Source organism: Siphateles boraxobius, unplaced genomic scaffold, assembly GCF_051911475.1.
Source record: "Siphateles boraxobius isolate OS27281-9 unplaced genomic scaffold, OSU_SipBor_1 30, whole genome shotgun sequence".
Classification (NCBI taxonomy): domain Eukaryota; kingdom Metazoa; phylum Chordata; class Actinopteri; order Cypriniformes; family Leuciscidae; genus Siphateles; species Siphateles boraxobius.
Genome location: NW_027508920.1, coordinates 15,241,879 through 15,259,837, shown reverse-complemented (window position 1 = coordinate 15,259,837; position 17,959 = coordinate 15,241,879). Strand labels below are relative to the sequence as shown.

Sequence of the window (17,959 nt, the reverse complement as noted above, 5' to 3'; positions counted from 1 at the left end):
GTCCCGGAAGGGAGTGGTAGGAACCTTGGGCACATATCCAGGCCGGGGTCTCAGGATCACGTGAGAGTAAGCCGGCCCAAATTCCAGGCACGCTTCGTCAACGGAGAATGCGTGCAGGTCCCCAACCCTCTTGATGGAGGCCAGTGCAACCAGAAGCGCTGTCTTCATCGACAGGAACTTAAGCTCAACTGATTGCAGGGGCTCAAAGGGAGCACTCTTCAGGGCAGTTAGAACCACTGAGAGGTCCCAAGAGGGAACGAGAGGAGGACGAGGAGGATTTAGTCTCCTCGCTCCTCTCAGGAACCTGATGATCAGGTCGTGCTTCCCTACCGACTTACCTTCGATGAGGTCATGATGTGCGGCAATGGCGGCAACATAGACCTTCAGGGTGGAGGGAGACAGCCTTCGCTCCAGCCCCTGTTGAAGGAAGGAAAGCAAAACACTGATCGAGCATCTCCGGGGGTCTTCTCGGTGAGAAGAGCACCAGTTGACGAAGAGGTTCCACTTCAACGCATAGACGTGTCTCGTGGACGACGCTCTAGCGGAAGTGATGGTAGCCACCACCGCTGGTGGTAGGGTACTCAAACCTGCCTCGTCCCATCCAGGAGCCACACGTGGAGGTTCCAAAGATCGGGACGAGGGTGCCATAGGGTGCCCCGTCCCTGAGAAAGAAGGTTCTTCCTCAGAGGGATCGGCCAAGGAGGTGCTGTCGCGAGGAGTACTAGTTCGGGGAACCAGGTCCGGTTGGGCCAGTAAGGGGCAACCAGAATGACCTGCTCCTCGTCCTCCCTGACCTTGCGCAAAGTGTGCGCAAGAAGGCTCACTGGGGGAAACGCATACTTGCGGCCCTGCGGCCAGCTGTGCGCCAGAGCGTCCGTGCCGAGCGTGCCCTCGGTCAGGGAATAGAACTGGGCGCAGTGGGTCGAGTCGTGAGAGGCAAACAGATCTATCTGCGCGTCCCCGAACTGGTCCCAAATCAGCTGAACCGACTGGGGATGGAGTCGCCATTCTCCAGGGAGGGGCTGAAGCCGTGAGAGCTCGTCGGCTGCACAGTTCAGCGCTCCGGGAATGAAGATGGCTCGAAGCGACCTCAGATGCTTCTGACTCCATAGGAGGAGGTGGCGAGCGAGTTGTGACATACGGCGGGAGCGTAGACCACCTTGATGGTTGATGTACGCTACAGTGGCGGTATTGTCTGAGCGGACTAGTACGTGTTGACCCCTGAGCAACGCCCGGAAGCGGTGCAGGGCAAGGCGTACTGCCAACAACTCGAGGCAATTGACATGCCACAGCCGCTGGGGTCCTGTCCAGGAGCCCGCAGCAGCATGTCCATTGCACATGGCGCCCCAGCCCGTGGTGGAGGCATCTGTTGAGACAACAACATGCCGGGAAGCTCGAGCCAGGGGGACACCGGCCCTGAGAAAATCGAGGTTCGACCACGGGGTGAAGAACTGACGGCAGGTCGGAGTAACTGGTACTCGGAACGTGCCGTGTTGCCATGCCCACCTCGGGACTCGGTCGCGAAGCCAAAGCTGAAGCGGTCTCATATGAAGCAATCCGAGCGGCGTGACCGCGGCTGCAGATGCCATATGCCCCAGGAGCCTCTGAAAAAGTTTCAGTGGAACCGCACTCTTGCCCTCGAATTGTCTTAGGCAAGTCAGCAGTGACTGCGCGCGCTCGCTCGTAAGCTGCGCGGACATGGCGACCGAGTCGATGTCCATACCGAGAAAAGAGATCCTCTGCACGGGGCAAAGTTTGCTCTTCTCCCAGTTGACCCGAAGGCCCAGACGGGCTAGGTGCCGGAGCACTAGGTCCCTGTGTTCGCAAACCTGATCTCGAGAGTGAGCTAGGATCAGCCAGTCGTCGATATAACTCAGGATGCGAACCCCTTGCTCTCGAAGGGGAACAAGGGCCGCCTCGACGACCTTCGTGAAGATGCGAGGAGACAGGGCTAGCCCGAAAGGGAGAACCGCGTACTGGTATGCCTGCCCCTCGAAAGCAAACCGGAGGAACGGTCTGTGTCGAGGAAGAATGGAGACATGAAAGTAGGCGTCCTTCAGGTCGATCGCTGCAAACCAATCCTGGGGCCGTATGCATTCGAAAACGCGTTTGGCGGTGAGCATCTTGAACGGCATCCTGTGAAGGGAGCGGTTCAGCACGCGCAAGTCCAGGATTGGCCGTAACCCACCGGTTATCTTGGGGACAATGAAGTAGGGGCTGTAGAAGCCGGACCTCATCTCGGCTGGAGGGACAGTCTCGATTGCACCCTTCGCCAGCAGGGTGGCAATCTCTGCTCTCATGATAGGGGCATTGCCACCGACCAAAGTGGAGCGGACTCCCCTGAAGCGGGGAGGAGACCGTGCGAACTGAATCGCATAGCCGAGCCTGACGGTACGCACGATCCAGTGGGACAGACGGGGAAGCTCTAGCCAGGCTCCCAGGAACTGAACCAACGGGATCATGCGAGCCACAGGCGTCCCCCCGGAGGGGCAGCGAAGCGGAGTAACTGGCCCAGATGTGGACGGCATAGCGGCCCGGAGAGGGGGCACAGTTAGCAACCGCGCCCTGGCAGAGGGGGCCAGGGGAGGACCAGGCTGGTCGTCCCGCGGGGGCCTGCTCTGCCAGGGGTCTGGCGACAGAGGGGGACAGCGGCGAAGCGGTCCGTGGACGGCACGCCATGTCAACCACCTCTGGGACAGAGGGGGACGAGGAGAGCACGGCTTGTGGGCGGCGCTCTGAGACGTCCGAGAACTCTGTGCTCAGAGACGGGAGAATCAGCTCTTTGGAGAATAAGGATTCTTCCCCGGCCCTCCCCGGGGAAAGGAGTGGTCCTGCTACCAACTCCTGGAAAGAACTGAGTCCCATCTCTGAGGAGCCCAACTCAAGAGCGCCGCTTAACCCGGCGTGTAGCGGGGTGCGGGGCTGGAGAGGACTGTGGCGTCCGACCGCGGCCTCCAGAGCCGACCCGGGTGAACGGGCGGGGTGGGAGCCGCGGGGGGCGCCCTCGGCAGTGGGCAGACCGAGGGATCTGAGCGGACGGCGGGGCCGTCGGGACAGAATCAACCTCAGTCTGCTCCATCGCCGAGGTGCCCGTCTCACGAGCGCCGCTTAACCCGGCGTGTAGCGGGGGGCGGGGCTGGAGAGGGCTGTGGCGTCCGCCCGCGGCCCCCAGAGCCGGCCCGTGAACGGGCGGGGTGGGAGCCGCGGGAGGGCGCCCTCGGCGGTGGGCAGACGAGGGATCTGAGCGGACGGCGGGGCCGTCGGGACAGAATCAACCTCACTCTGCTCATGGGCGGCTGAGAGCTGTTGGGCAAGCCCTCAACCGCACCGCCGAAGAGGCCGACCTGGGATATGGGAATGTCGGACAGACGGGTCCGCGCGACATCCAGCACATCAGACAGGTTCAGCCACAGACTGGTGAGCATCACCTGACCCAGGGAGCGTACGGCCACTTTCGTCACTCAGAGAGCAAGGTCAGTGGCGGCGCGCAGCTCAGTGAAGAGCCCTGGGTCAGTCCCGCCCTCGTGCAGGTCCATGAGCATCTGGGTCAGGTGGACCAGCAGAATGACCATGGCATGCAGTGAGGCGGCTGCCAGTCCCGTGGCGCTATAGGATCTCGCCACAAGCGTAGACGAAAAACTACAGGCCACGGGCGGGTGCTTAGGATTGCGCCGAGAAGAAGCACTCTGAGGACACATAGCATCGCAACAGAGCGTTCAGCCGGGGGAACCCCAGTGTACCCATGGGCAGCGGCCCCATCGAGGGGAGGAAAGGCGGATGAGATCAGCGAGCGGTCCCGAGAAGACAAGGGGGTCTTCTTGGACTTCGAGATCTCATCATGCACGTCCGGGAAGAGAGGTATTGGGGTTTGCCGTGGACGAGGGTCGGCGGCCTTACCCAAAACCCATCGTCCCAGGAAAGCATGGTCGTCATCTCCGGATCAGACTCAGGCACAGCCGTATGCACACCGGAAGGTGGCAGCTGTGACGAGCCCTCACTTCCAGAAGACTCAAACCCACCTAGTGATGCTGCAACAGACATGGCATCTTCCTCTGTAGCTTCAACTGAAACACGCGGGCCACCGAGGGTAGACTCGCGGGAATCAGCAGTTCACTAGCGGGCACCGTCATTGAAGAGGGGGGCTGGGGACACGGACACATAGTCGGCGCCTAGATCCAGACCGTAACCCTCAGGTCACCCTGGCCACCAGCCGAAGATCGGGGGGTGGATGAGGGGACTCTCACTCTTGCGAGTTCACCGAGTCTCGACCTATATATGACGCGATGATCACGTTCCCGGCGAGAACATGAGTCACCCACGAGCGCTGTTCAAGCATGATCAAAGCCCAAACACACTAGACAGCGCTCGTGCCCATCAGAGTCCGATACCAGTCCGCTGCAACCAGAAATGCACGGGCGAGCCGTCTTTAAAAAGACGTGCCACGTGTAAGCTCTTTTAGTGAGAGAAAACTCAAGTGTTGAAGCACCCGGGGAGAAACGCACCGACTGGCAGACCACTGCAACAGATCAGCAGGAAGCACGCTCTCGCCGTAGATCGCCGTCACACCAACACTCGAGGTACTCGTTTGTAAAGCTGACAATTCAGAGATGGCTTGTGGAGAGAAGAATACACTTGGCTCCGAAGCGAAAACATATCTGCTTGCTGCCGGCTTCCTCCTTTTATACCCACGAGGTGGGGCGGAGTTACGCCATGCAAATTCCGCAGACCCATGGCATTTCTTTGCCATTGGCTCGTTTTGTAATACTCGAAGTTGATAGGCTTTCTAAGCGAAACCCCATTCGTCGTCATCCGACGTAACTCGGAGTGACAACGAAAGGGAACTGTCACGTCTGTATCATTGTTTTTTCCTCATAAATGCGAACACGAAAAATAATATAAAATGAATATTTTATGTTCTGTGGAGAGCCAACCCTTCTTCATCCGATTTGCGCAGTGTAATTCACAGAATTACAAACAAAAAAAATAAAAATAAAATCGTTGCCTCCTAAAAGTTAAAGATTTTTTTGTCACGCATGACTGTCTTTTTCCCTAATATTAAATATAAAACGAATGTGTAGACTGAGATTTTTCCAATGTCTGGACTCCTTTCAGGGAGGAGCCTATGGATAAACAGACATTTCAATATTTTGGTAATGCATTTTCTGAGAATTTATATTTCAAGTTTTGACTGCAAATGTCATGTCCATAACGCTGGAATTCCCAAATTTTAAATAATTTATCCTCAACTAGTTTTGTGGTGTAGGTCTACGTATTTTATAATGTTAAGTTAACTTCAGATAATACTAATAGTAATTTAAAGATGTGGTAGCATTGGATCTGGACGGTATGGATAACGCTTTGAGTTGGAAGGGATTTGTCGCGATTCTGCAGGTTCGTGGATCTGAGTGTCGCGATTTCGGTTTCATATGATATGGCATATCCTTACAGCCCTAGTCATTTTAGAATGTTAAGTTCTACTCCTGTATAGTTATTTTGGTGAAAGTAACTCAAAAGTAATACAGGAGTAATGTAACGCATTACAATTCAAAACAAGACTTTTTTGCATTTCGTTTAAAAGGGTTAGTTCACCCAAAAATCAAAATCCTATCATTAATATCTTACCCTCATGTCGTTCCAAAACCGTAAGACTTTCATTCATCTTCAAAACACGAATGAAGATATTTTTGATTAAGTTAAGTCAAGTCACCTTTATTTATATAGCGCTTTTTACAATAGAGATTGTTTCAAAGCAGCTTTACAGAGATAACAGGAAAATAATTGTGTAATAGTATTGTTAAATACAAAATGAATGGCTGCCTTTAGTTGAAGAACACTGGGCTCCCAACAATTTCCAAATGTTTTATCAAAGTTATCAAAGGGATCTCAGTTATTTGACCATTTTATCATCTGCCCATGAGAAAAGTCTTGGTCGTGAAATCAGCGGTTTCAGTTGGACTTTTATTTTGAAATAATGACCTTCATTTGACACCTTGTCCACTTTGCTATGTCTGCCATGTAAAGCACTTTTATGGTGTAGTATTTGTTGCAGTATTTCTGAAATCATTTCTTCTCTTTCTACGAATGCATTTCTTTCACTCTCTCATTGTCAATGTGTTTCTTGTTGAACTGTGAGCATCATTCTGCAATGCTGTACACATCTATCTATATATTACGTCAGGGCCCATGTCAAGGTTGCGCTTTTCAAATCAGATGTTCCACCAGAGAATGCAGCGGTCTGTCAGATGTTATAACAGACAGGGGCAAAGGTCAGCTATTGTTCAGTGAAAGTGATTTACCGCACTGTTGTGTCAAAAACAGTATTTTTAACCCATTTTAAGGCCTTCAGTGAGGACAGATCTGCAGTGTTTGGCACTTTCCCCACCTTTATAATCAAATGTTTAATATGACTTTTCATTTCAGAGCTGACTAGTAAAGGGTAGACGAGTAGATAGGGTTGTGAATGTAGTTTCATGTTTGTGTAAATTATGTTGTTTGTATTCAGAAACCAACCTCACTTTTTAGTTATGTACGGGCTACCAATGTCTGACATTGCTGCTGTGTAAATTTAAAACTGCCTAATTTCAGGCTGAAAGGGGCTAATCAACACCACCCACGACCGGGGCCGATGAAACATCTTGTCTCCTGTCCCACAAGCTTATGTCTTCTGTTCTGTCTCAACCCACAATGAAAGAGAGAGAGAGAGAGAGAGAGAGAGAGAGAGAGAGAGAGAGAGAGAGAGAGAGAGAGAGAGAGAGAGAGAAAGATTAATTACCCTCATCTCTAAGCCTGCTGGAACTCTTTAACATAGTACATAAACTAAAATGGAAAAAATAAATGAACAGCCATTCTTAGCCAAATTTGCCACTGCTCTTAATAAGGACACAAAACTAACGAGATCTCAATATTATCTAAGTTGCTTCTCATAGACAAAATGGGGAAGATTGCTTTTGCCTGTCAACATAGCCAAAAAGTGCTTTTGAGTTCAACTAATTGTATTTACAACAAATTTCAATTGTAATACATTTTCCCTGATTGTATTGAATGTGCAATAGTGTACATCTATTGTTTTTCTTTTTAGATCTCTTCTTCACTGGAATCTAGCTTGTTTCAATTAGCAAAAGCTGCTTATCACTTGCTTTTGTTCTCAAGAGCCTGAAAAACAAATGTTGTTATTTAGTTCATTGCACGAATGTGGCTTCTAAGCCAAATGAAGTGTCATTCCAGTCAGACTCTGGTTGTGCTTTTATATTTGTTGATTTCTCAGCACAGCAGTGCTTAGCTGGGACATGTATTGATTTGCTGACCTTCGTAAATGCTGCTAATGTTCCATTTGCACCTTGTTACTGAGAGCCTTGAGAAGTGGAAGTTCATATGTGCAAGCTCAAACTGAGCCAAAATGACCTTTAAAGCAGTGCAATCTAAAAAATTAAAAGTTGAATTTCAGAGCCCAGAGGCTGAAAATGTGTCCTTGAATGCACATACTGTATGTAAATCTGAAGCTAAGGAAGATTATATATTTTTTTCATAAGTTCTCTGAACTATGTGCATATAAATTTATCTTGTTTCCATTGAAGCATATAGGCTGGTATAGTTGATGCTCTGACTGTACCCTTAAAGACACACTTTATTATTTGTGTCTCTGAAGTACAATATTTTTCACATAAGAAAGAAACAAATGGAAGTGAGATATCTTTAATGTCCCAATACTTTCTACTAGATGGCTTTGAGATTAAATGGAGAATTTCACTTTTAGAAATCTCCTACTTGGATGTTTCTCCTGATAAAAAAGACCCAGTGTTTTTTTTTTTTACATTTCACATCTACTGTAGATTCAGGATTTCAGAAGAGATCTCAACAATGTCTCAAACTGTGCTTGTCCAAAAAAACAAAGTGCAATCAAAAGTGAAATATCTAAAAAATAAACTCAAATATTGTGCATCGGTATCTTTTGAGACCAAATGATAAGCTATGCCGTCTGTATTATTTTTTTATTTTAGGAGAAACATCTGAAACTAAGCTAATACTGTAAATAGCTAGCAGAGAACGTTCTCAGAACTTTGGCTAATATTCTTTGAACTTTGGCTAACATTGGCTATCGTTCCTCTTAACGTTATGAACGTTATTTCAGTAACACTAATAGACTGTGTGTTTAAAGTTCAGACTTGACTCGACGCTCACGCTGGTTGCCAGTAGTGCTTCACAATTATTCATCGCCATCTCAATCGCGATGTCAAGCCTATGCGATTATATGACGCAAAATACATAACCTCCATTACAGATTTTTAACTACTTTTGCGATTCTTTTCTAAATGTCGGCTAAAAAACGTCTCGGGTTACGACTGTAACCCTCGTTTCCTGAGAAGGGAATGAGACGCTGCGTCGAGAATCGACACATTGGGGAACACCTTCAGCGTGAAGTGTCTGAAGCCTGTATGGAACTGGATCTTGATTGGTGTTGCGTCATGTCACCCGTGACGTCGCATGTGACGGTGATGCAGAAGCTAAAGCTATAAAGGGACGCTGGAACATAACAGTGTCAGCTTCTGATTGGTCCAAGCAAGTCGTTCTCAGGAGCGCGAGAAGTGTGGCCGAGGGACGCAGCGCCTCGGCCACGTCTGCACCATGGCATCCAGTCCGAGAGGAGCTGGATGTGTGAGGCAGAACCAGAGCGGACAGTGAGTGTTCTCGTGTGAGGCGAACAGATCCACTTCCACCTGACCAAACTCCCTCCATGTCAACTCCACCGTCTCGGTGTGGAGTCTCCATTCCCCGGGCCTCAGCCCCTGCCTCGACAGGATGTCTGCTCCCACATTCTTGTCCCTGGGAATGAACATTGCTCTGACTGAGAGAAGTTTGCCCTGGGACCACAGGAGAACCTTATGTGCCAATCTGCATAGAGGGCGCAATCTCAGGCTACCCTGTCGTTTTATATATGAGACCACCAACGTATTGTCTGATTGTACTAGAACGTGATGGCCTCTGAAGTCCGGAAGGAAGTGTCTGAGAGCCAAAACCACCGCCAACATCTCCAGGCAATTGATGTGCCAAGAAAGATGATGGTCCTTCCAAAGACCCCTGGTGTAGCAGCCCTCCATGACAGCACCCCAGCCTGTGAGGGATGCATCCGTGGTCAAAATTTTTCTCTGACACGGTGCCCCCAACACAGGACCTAGGGACAGGAGCCATGGTTTCTGCCAGAATCGGCACATTGGGGAATAAAATGCCCACTGCGCCACACTGAGAAATATACACCCTAGTGTGAAACAATCTGGCATACTCAAGTCGAGATAACCTGTGAGCCCGGTGTAGAGGATAGATCAAACTGTAATGTTTTATGAAGGTGTGTTGGAAGGCCCAGCCTGTGGCACCACAGACCTCTTGAAGGGAAACTCCTGCTAGCAGATCTTTAGAGGAAGCCACTCCTCTGGTTGAGTGGGCTCTTATCAGAAGAGGCGAAGGCAAGCTGTGCGCCTCGTAAGCTGAAGAAATAGTCTCTACTACCGAGCTAGATAGTTTGCTGATAGTTTGCGTTGAAGCAGGGAAACCCTTCTTAGGTTACCCAAAACACAGTAACTGGTCCGACTTCCTCAAGTCCGAGGTACTTTGAACATAGGCCTCCAGAGCTCGGTCCGGGCATAATAAATGTAGCTTCGCTTGATCAGCTGACACATGCGGTGGAGGATGGAAAGCCTGAAGGATTATAGGCCGTGCCACATTTTTTAGGCACCTTAGGCACATAGCCGGGTCTAGGGTGGAGAATGTCTCTCACTCTGCCAGGAGCGAGCAACGAATAGCGCCTGCAGATCGCCGACTCTTTTCCGGGAAGTAATAGCGAGCAGGAAAGCTACCTTTAAAGATAACATTTTCTCAGACACCTCATCCAAGGGTTTGAAGGGTGCCAGGGATAACCCCTCAAGAACCACTGCCAGGTCCCATGTGGGGACCCTGGACTGGACGACAGGCCTCATCCTCCTAGCTCCACGAAGGAAACGTACTATAAAGGGGGGTGTCTCCCCAAGGTGAAAACTCTTCTTGACATTGAGTCTTAAACCTAAGCACTCTAAATGATTCAGAACAACATCTCGATGTTGATCCGCCATCGCCTCTGACTGTGCCAGAATAAGCCAGTCGTCGATGTAGTTGAGAATGTGAATGTCTTGAAGTCTCAATAGAGCAAGGGCAGCATCCATGCATTTTGTGAAGGTGCGAGGTGACAGTGCTAAGCCAAAAGGTAGAACTCTGTATTGATACGCTTTCCCCCCAAAAGCGAACCTTAGAAACTTCCTGTGTTGGGGAAGGATCGATACGTGGAAGTAAGCGTCCTTTAGATCTATCGTGACAAACCAGTCCTCGGACCTGATCTGACTCACGATAATTGGTATAGTTAGCATTTTGAACCTGTATCTCCTCAGAGACTGGCTCAAGACCCTGAGATCTATTATAGGACGTAACCCCCTATCCTTCTTGGGAACTATGAAGTACCGGCTGTAGAACCCAGCTTCCCTCTCTTGAAGAGGAACCAGCTCTATGGCTTCCAGTAAAGACTGAACTTCTTGTTCCATGACCTGACCCTGCTCGGGGCTGACCAGCGTGTGGACCACCCTGCTGAATTTTGGTGGACGTTACTCAAAATGGATTCTGTACCCCTTTTCCACTGTGCGAAGGACCCACTGAGATATATTTCGAAGACCTTTCCAGGTGTCTAGATACTACTAGGGGGACCAGTGTCTCGAGACTGACCTCTGGTGTTATATTTGGAATTTCGGTGACCTGAAGCAGTTGACTGGCAGGAGCTAACCAATACAATTTTTCTGCAGGCCTCGTGAGAGGAAGCGAACTCAACAGGGCCGCAATATTTGCGGGCGGACACTGCGATATGCGTTCGCTGGAAACCGATACGTCCCGAAGTGCACTTAGCGGCGGGAGGCAAACATCAATTTCTTGAGGGCTCCGCGAAGGAGCGAGCTGTTGATGCTAGATCGCGGGGGGGACCACCCACCCGCAACGCCTCTTCGCCTCTTCGACCTCTTCGCCGAAGCCTTCCTCGCCTGAATGACAGTCCTCATATCTGCCTTCGGTTTGGAGGACTTCGACTGAGGGTGTTGTCTCTGGCTCCAGGCTTTTGTGGGGGAGCAGGAGAGGCAACACTCTCTCTCTGCTGCTGCAGGTGTGAGGAGCTGGCGGCTGTCTCTTGGGACTACCCCCTGGCAGCAGACCCACGAGACCTGGAACGACGGTGGGGGATAAGCTGTTTAAATGCAGTTGATTGTGGTTTCGTCTCCCGAAACCTCTCAATGACAATATTGACTGTGTCGCCGAAGAGGCCAGAAGACAAAATCGGGGCTTCGAGGAGGAAGGCCCTGTCCTTGTCCCCAATGCCCGACAAATTCAGTCACAAATGTCTCTCCGTGGCTACCAAAGCTGCCATGGAGCGGCCGATAGCGCTGGCCGTCTCCTTGGTAGCACGGAGAGATAAGTCGACCGCTCAACACATCTCTTGAATGTCGTCGAGGGCGACCTCCCCGCTGTCGTCCACCTCTTTGAGGAGGTCGGCCTGGTATGCTTGCAGAAGCCCCATCGTGGGGCTCTCAGGGACGATACAGCATCGGGCGAGAGATGAGATGCAAACGTCTCTTCAACCTGTGGCATCATCCCATAGCCCTTCTCTTTTGACCCCAAAATCGAAGAATATACATGAATATTGGGGCCTTTATAATCGAGAAGAGAAGGACTTATCCCACAATCTCCACACCGAGGTGTGGCGATCAATGAAAAATGGGAGGCTCCGGCGCGAAGGCTGTGACCGGGCTCCGCTCATTGAGCTTGCTTTCTAGTCGCTTCCTGCTTCTCTGGTGGCCAATCAATATTTAACTTGGCCACTGCCCTGGTCACAACCTCCAGCAGCTCCTCAAAGGCAGTAGAATGGGGCGGCAAATCCTCACATTCTCCCGCCTTGATGCTCAAAATATCCAAGTCCTCGGAGCCAGATAGTTCGAGCATCGGATCCTCTACAAGGGAGGAAGAAGCCGCAGGGCGGGCTTCCGATCCGTGAGCAGGAGCATGGGAGCTGGCCTATGAATGTTGAGAAAGGGCCATCAGCCAACTCCCTCTTCGATCCTCATGAATGCAAGTGCTGTGCTGCCTCGTGCTGGCCTGATTCTTTGAACACCCATACAGGCTTCAGACGCGTCACACTGAAGGAGTTCCCTAATGTGTTAATTCTCAACGCAGCGCGAGTTCCCCGAAAGGGAACTATTGCAATAAGACGGCTTTTTCATTAACTGATGTTATGCGACTAAATATTAGTATTAAGTATTAATAATAATACCAGCTGACAGGGCTCTCTGTATGTTTACAGCATTAGGTGAGATATTTTGTTTTTTCTTGAGAAAAATTAACATATATCTACTGTACCTAATATTTATCCAAATTAATTGATATTGAATCAAGATCGTTATCAAATCACAAGATCAAGCAATAATAAAAACAGTAGCCAACAAGTCATTGTACCATGTAAACACTGTAACATTATTGTCACTAAACTTAACAAAATTCTGTTTAGTTACCAAATGTTTTGACAATCACAATACACATATCCTGCTTAAATGTCCCTGTATGTCTGGACAGAATGTTCAAAATATCTTATTTTCATGAGCATACAAATGTTCTTATTTATTGTTATATTTATTTTGTACTATTGTACTTTTGAGACAATAACAAGTTTGCAGTAATGCAAAGATGTCATTATTTAATATTGTAAAAAATATGATTTTAATTTTGAAAACACTGTGAGTTGAGGAATACATGTAATGAAAAAATATATATTTTCATTGATCTTAAGTGGATATTACAAAGGAATGTGAGTAACATGTTTCTATTGTATTGTAGTATTTGAACAGGATATATATATATATATATATATATATATATATATATATATATATATATATATATATACTTGTGTATCTGTGAACGTACAGGAGTGAGACACCCTGGGAACAGCTGGGAAAGGACCTGTTGGTCCTAGAGGTCAGGATGCAGCTAAATCCGATGGTCCTAGTGTCAGTTAGTGACGAAGAGAAGCATATGCAACAGTGTATTCCTTATTTGCCAACCTGCCTCAAAAAGACACAGAGAGCATGTAACCTTGGAAATGTTATAAAAGCTGTTCAGCCCTTCCTGGTGTTGTCTCACTCGCTCCACAGCGTAACTTCTGTGTGGTGACTGGGTCCTTCTTGCAAGAATAAATACCTTTTAGAATGCATTTGATTCAGTGTGTCTCTTACGCAGTGATGATGGTATTGCCACAACAATACACATTTCAGCATTATCACTAATCTGTGTTTGCATTTTCCTTGAGAACTAAGCAAGGTCACTCATGAAATCATTTGTTAATTATATCGCAATCGCATTATTGACCTCAGAAATCGCAATATGACATGTTCCCCAAATCGTGCAGCCCTATTCGCCAGTTTGAGAATTTTGAGGTTTGAGAAAACCCCCCAAGCAGATCTAGGCAGGTGGTGCTGGGAAGGTGGAGGGCTAGTAAAGGAAGTAGCATAGCATATCGCGCAGCGATAGTGCATTCATTTGATGCGACGGGATTAAATGAGGTTAAATGTTAATGGATATGTGAAATCGATTGGCTGGAAACATTACGTTTGGTGAACCAATCCGAATCCGAAAAGAGTTTAATTTATTCATTTATTTAAATGTTACTTGTTTCAGTCTGTTCAGAGAACATTCAAAAGTAACATGCACACTGATAGAACTGACTGTTCTCTTAATGTTGTCTCTAATGTTCACATAACCAAGAACACACTCTTAAAACATTTTTAAAAAACTGAACCTTTCGAATGTTAAGAGCACATTCAGAAATAATATTTTATTAAATTAATGAAAATGGTAACAAAACATTCTCAGAACATATTTTTGTAAGCTGGGTACTTAAGGTAATGTAAGATTTAGAGCAACATCTGAACAATGATAATGTTGTTCTTGATATCAAAGTTTGTAATTACTTTGCGATGCTCTGATAGCACTACATCCCCCACACCTATTCTCTCTGCAAAGGGCAGTCAGCCAATGGCATGGTGTTGTGCTGAGAGATGGCAGATTAATTATGGTAATTTATGCAAATGCAATTTGTTTCAACAGATTAACTGTAGTAGCTCCACCTGTCCAGAGCGCTGCTACATGTGGAAACCTTCACCTCTACATTTCAACTCAAAATTACATTTTAAAAATACCATCTCACGTCTGTCCTCAGACATGGCTTGAAACTGTAATGATTGCCCACAATTCTCGGCTTTTTGTGAACTAAAATGATTTACCATGTCTCTTTGGTATTTTAAAAGTACTCAGAAGATTGAAGGCTTCAAGCAAGGTTACCTGTTTTAATTACCACTTGGTCGTCGTGTCCGGAGGGAAACAGGAAGTGAGATTTAAGCGGCAGGTTTACGCGTTAGAGCAGGTTAAAGTGAAAGCTCACACAGAGGTCACACCACAGGTGACAGATACTAAATCTAGCCGAGCCGCGAGCACGTATCCGATTTTCAGGCACTCATTTGCAATCTCTGACCCTTAATCTGGAGGTTAACAGCTGCCTCTGTGCCACCGTGTGTCACTCTGTCACTGGCTAAAACCATGCCTGCATGTGTGTGTGTGTGTGTGTGTGTGTGTGTGTGTGTGTGTGTGTTTGCAGATCTTGGGGCGTTTAGCGGTCGGACTAGAGGAGCTGTTTCTGTGAGGGAAGGCCAGGGGGTTGTGCTAATGTGTGCCCCCCCTCCTCATTCACCAGGTGGGTACTCTCTTTTTGTTCTGTCTCCCTCCCTTCTGAAAAGAGCAACATAAAGGTCACCAGCATGAGTTGTTTTTTTTTTTATGCTGGCTGCATTTAAAAAAAAAATATTATACAAGAATATTATAAGATGGATATTACAAGTCATATAGATTTATCTTCTGTGCCAATAGTAGATTTGTTCTGCCAAATTTCATAGCTCTGCTCTGTAATATTGGAGAGAACATAAACAGAAGTTCAACCATATCTTGCTTGACGTGCGAGAAGCTTAAACGTGCTGCGTAACACACAAGAATGAACCTCTTTGGTTCTTGCATGTCAACCAAGCATGCTTGAGCTTCCATTTACCATAACTGATGAGCCTTGATGAATGTTCATATGTGAATAAAAGCCTAAATTCATTATTTTCATCATATAAAGCAATCGGGTCTCTACAAAAAATGTAGACTATTTAGACTAAACCACTCACTTCATATGGATTAATTCTACTATCTCTTTATGAACATTTTCAAGCGTCAAAGTGGTAGTTGCGTGGACTGTCAATGGAGGGACAGAAATCTCTCAGATTCCATTAAAAATATCTTAATTTGTGTTCTAAAGATGAACGAAAGTCTTACGGGTTTGGAACGAGTAATTAATGACAGAATTTTCATTTTTGGGCAAACTGAGGCAGTTCTGTTTGGAAGTTGATAGGAAAAATAATATACAGCATTTCCTTGAGTTACATGGAAAGCTTGTGTTATGAGTTATGTGTTAATGTATTGGCATGGCACACAAAGTTTACAAATTTATAAAAAATCCACTAGACACATCACGTCATTCACTTGGCTTCTACTTTTGTTGCATTGTGCTGTTTAATGAAATCTTATTGGTCCAAAATCCTGCTCCACCAAACTGTATATTCCTCATCAAATATCAATGACATTTAAATTATTTTTATAGGTTAATCTCATCTTTGGCCCTGTTTGCACCTGGTATTAAGATGCGCTTTGGTCGATCGAATTACAAGTGGAATACGTACAAACTATGAGAAGCGCACTAGCCGGACGGGATTTATTGTTGTCTGGAGACCCAAGTTTGTTTGGAAGATGAAAAACGTACCAAGCACAATGTTTTCTCACCATTCCTGATTTCTATCACACACTCCCCGCGGTCTTACGGCTATTAAAGCAGAAGTGAAAGCTGCTGCTCTCCGTATGTTTTTCCATCCTCCCCGGGCGTGTTCATATGTAAATTGCATGAGCTTATTTTGTCCATTAGATCAAAGATCTGAAAAGCCCATACATTTCCCTGCTCACTGACCCTCCCCTCGAAGAAACCAGAACAGAAATGGTTGAAAGTGGACAATAGAGACTGACAGGTGTAAACGGGTATGTGTCTCCCTCGTCTACTTGAGATCCAGTCAACCAAAACGCATCTTAATACCAGGAGTAAACAGGGGCCTTTCTCTCTTCAATCTTTTTTCAATCTCTGCTTGTCTTGTTCCAGTCTCTGTAATTGCATGTTAAATGAATTTAAATGCAGGGAGACAAAGATAATGGGAAGAGAATGATACAGACAGGGCAGTTGAACTAGCACTATCAGATGAAAGGCTTGCGGTGCGATGGCCATTTTTAGAACATTTAGAGCTCAGAGAGACTCAGAGTAACCTCATCCAGCTTTCCTCTTCCTGTCTGCCCATTTCTCAACAAAGCAGACCGTTATTAAAAGGATATTTCACCCCTAAATGGAAATCTTTGCTTGTTCTAAATCTGTATGCTGTTATTTTTTTCCCATGAACTGAAAACGTTTGGTGTTGGATTTACTTTGAAACAATTTCTCAGAAATTGCTAGTAAATTTCACAAATAAAGAAACCGCAAAGTAGAAAGACTGTATGAAATAAAGTTCAACCAGATTTCTTTTTCTTGTAAAACATATGCCAATAATGCCTGTTTATTTAAAGCTTCAAAAAATATATTTCTTACAATACAAATACAACTTCACACATTTTCTGAACAGTGCCGTTCAACTAATGGATGGATGAAACTGCTCTATAAAAAGACCATAAAATATGACTTTTCATAACCATTTCATAACAGAGACAGGGAAACAGAGATCTCATCCTCTTTTCCATTAGAGGACAACTGAGCAGCGAGATAGCATTGAGACAGGCCACTAAAACGCTCCCCCATGCTGCCTGTGACCGCGTGTAATAATTGTCTGAGTGCGATTTCTTTTCATTTCTAATGATCCGGAAAATTTGAGCCTTGATGCTGATGCTTGTCTGGAAACACTACATCGACCAGTTAGAGACGGATAGGTTGACACAAAAGAGCCGATATGGAACAGGAAGCCCAGTCAGTTATGATACAAATCAGTCTGGCAAAGTCCCTTGATGTTATTCACCGTTACTGTCCTGAATAGAACAAACAGCATTGTAGTACTGGCTTTGGACAGATGCATCAACAGTGTTCCTTCGCAAAATCAATCACACTTTACATTTGAGAGTTGCAGAGTTTTAAAATAATGGCTAATGACTATCTGGTGACACATGCTAAGTAGAGCCGGGCTGATCTAAGTGAAACAGAACTGCAGATGATATCCACCAAACGTATTACATCTAATAAGGAAAGGGGTTGGAGCTGATAAGGACTAAGCCGAATCTGTGTCAGCACAGGCCGGGATTTATTTCTCACAGAGTGGAGTGTTTGATGAATTTACACCTGCGCTAATACTGCTAAAGCTCCATCTTGGCTCCTTATCGTGGTGTATACAGTAATGGTCATGCTCATGCCTGTATGGTGCAATAATGACCTCTGTCTATTTGCAATCACACATCTGGACATGGTCCAACGTGGTTTGGCAAGATGCGATAGTCAAGTTGCCAAACGCATTAGAAGTTACATCAGACAGCTTTACTTACAGGGATTAAATGGACCAGATTGTGTGCGACCAATTTTAAATGAAGATATATAGATAGATAGACAGACAGACATCCATCCAATAAATCAACTGATACATGTAATACACTGATACATCCCAGATTCTTTAATGAACAGAAAGCTAAAGAGAACAGAATTTATTTGAAATGTAATTGTTTTGTAACAATTTAAAAGTAATATATATATAAAAAAAATATATATATATATGTGTGTGTGTGTGTGTGTGTGTGTGTGTGT

General features: G+C 46.5%; 1 protein-coding gene across 3 annotated transcripts in view; it reads left to right on the top strand.

Annotated features, from left to right (window-relative positions):
- cntn5 (contactin 5) overlaps nucleotides 1–17,959 on the top strand; it is a 442,606-nt gene that overhangs the window by 262,504 nt on the left and 162,143 nt on the right. For all 3 annotated transcript variants that reach the window (XM_077248331.1, XM_077248330.1, XM_077248329.1), the window contains exon 6: nucleotides 14,705–14,800. In XM_077248331.1, coding sequence (XP_077104446.1) covers nucleotides 14,705–14,800 — 96 coding nt within the window. The remainder of the gene's footprint in view (nucleotides 1–14,704; nucleotides 14,801–17,959) is intronic.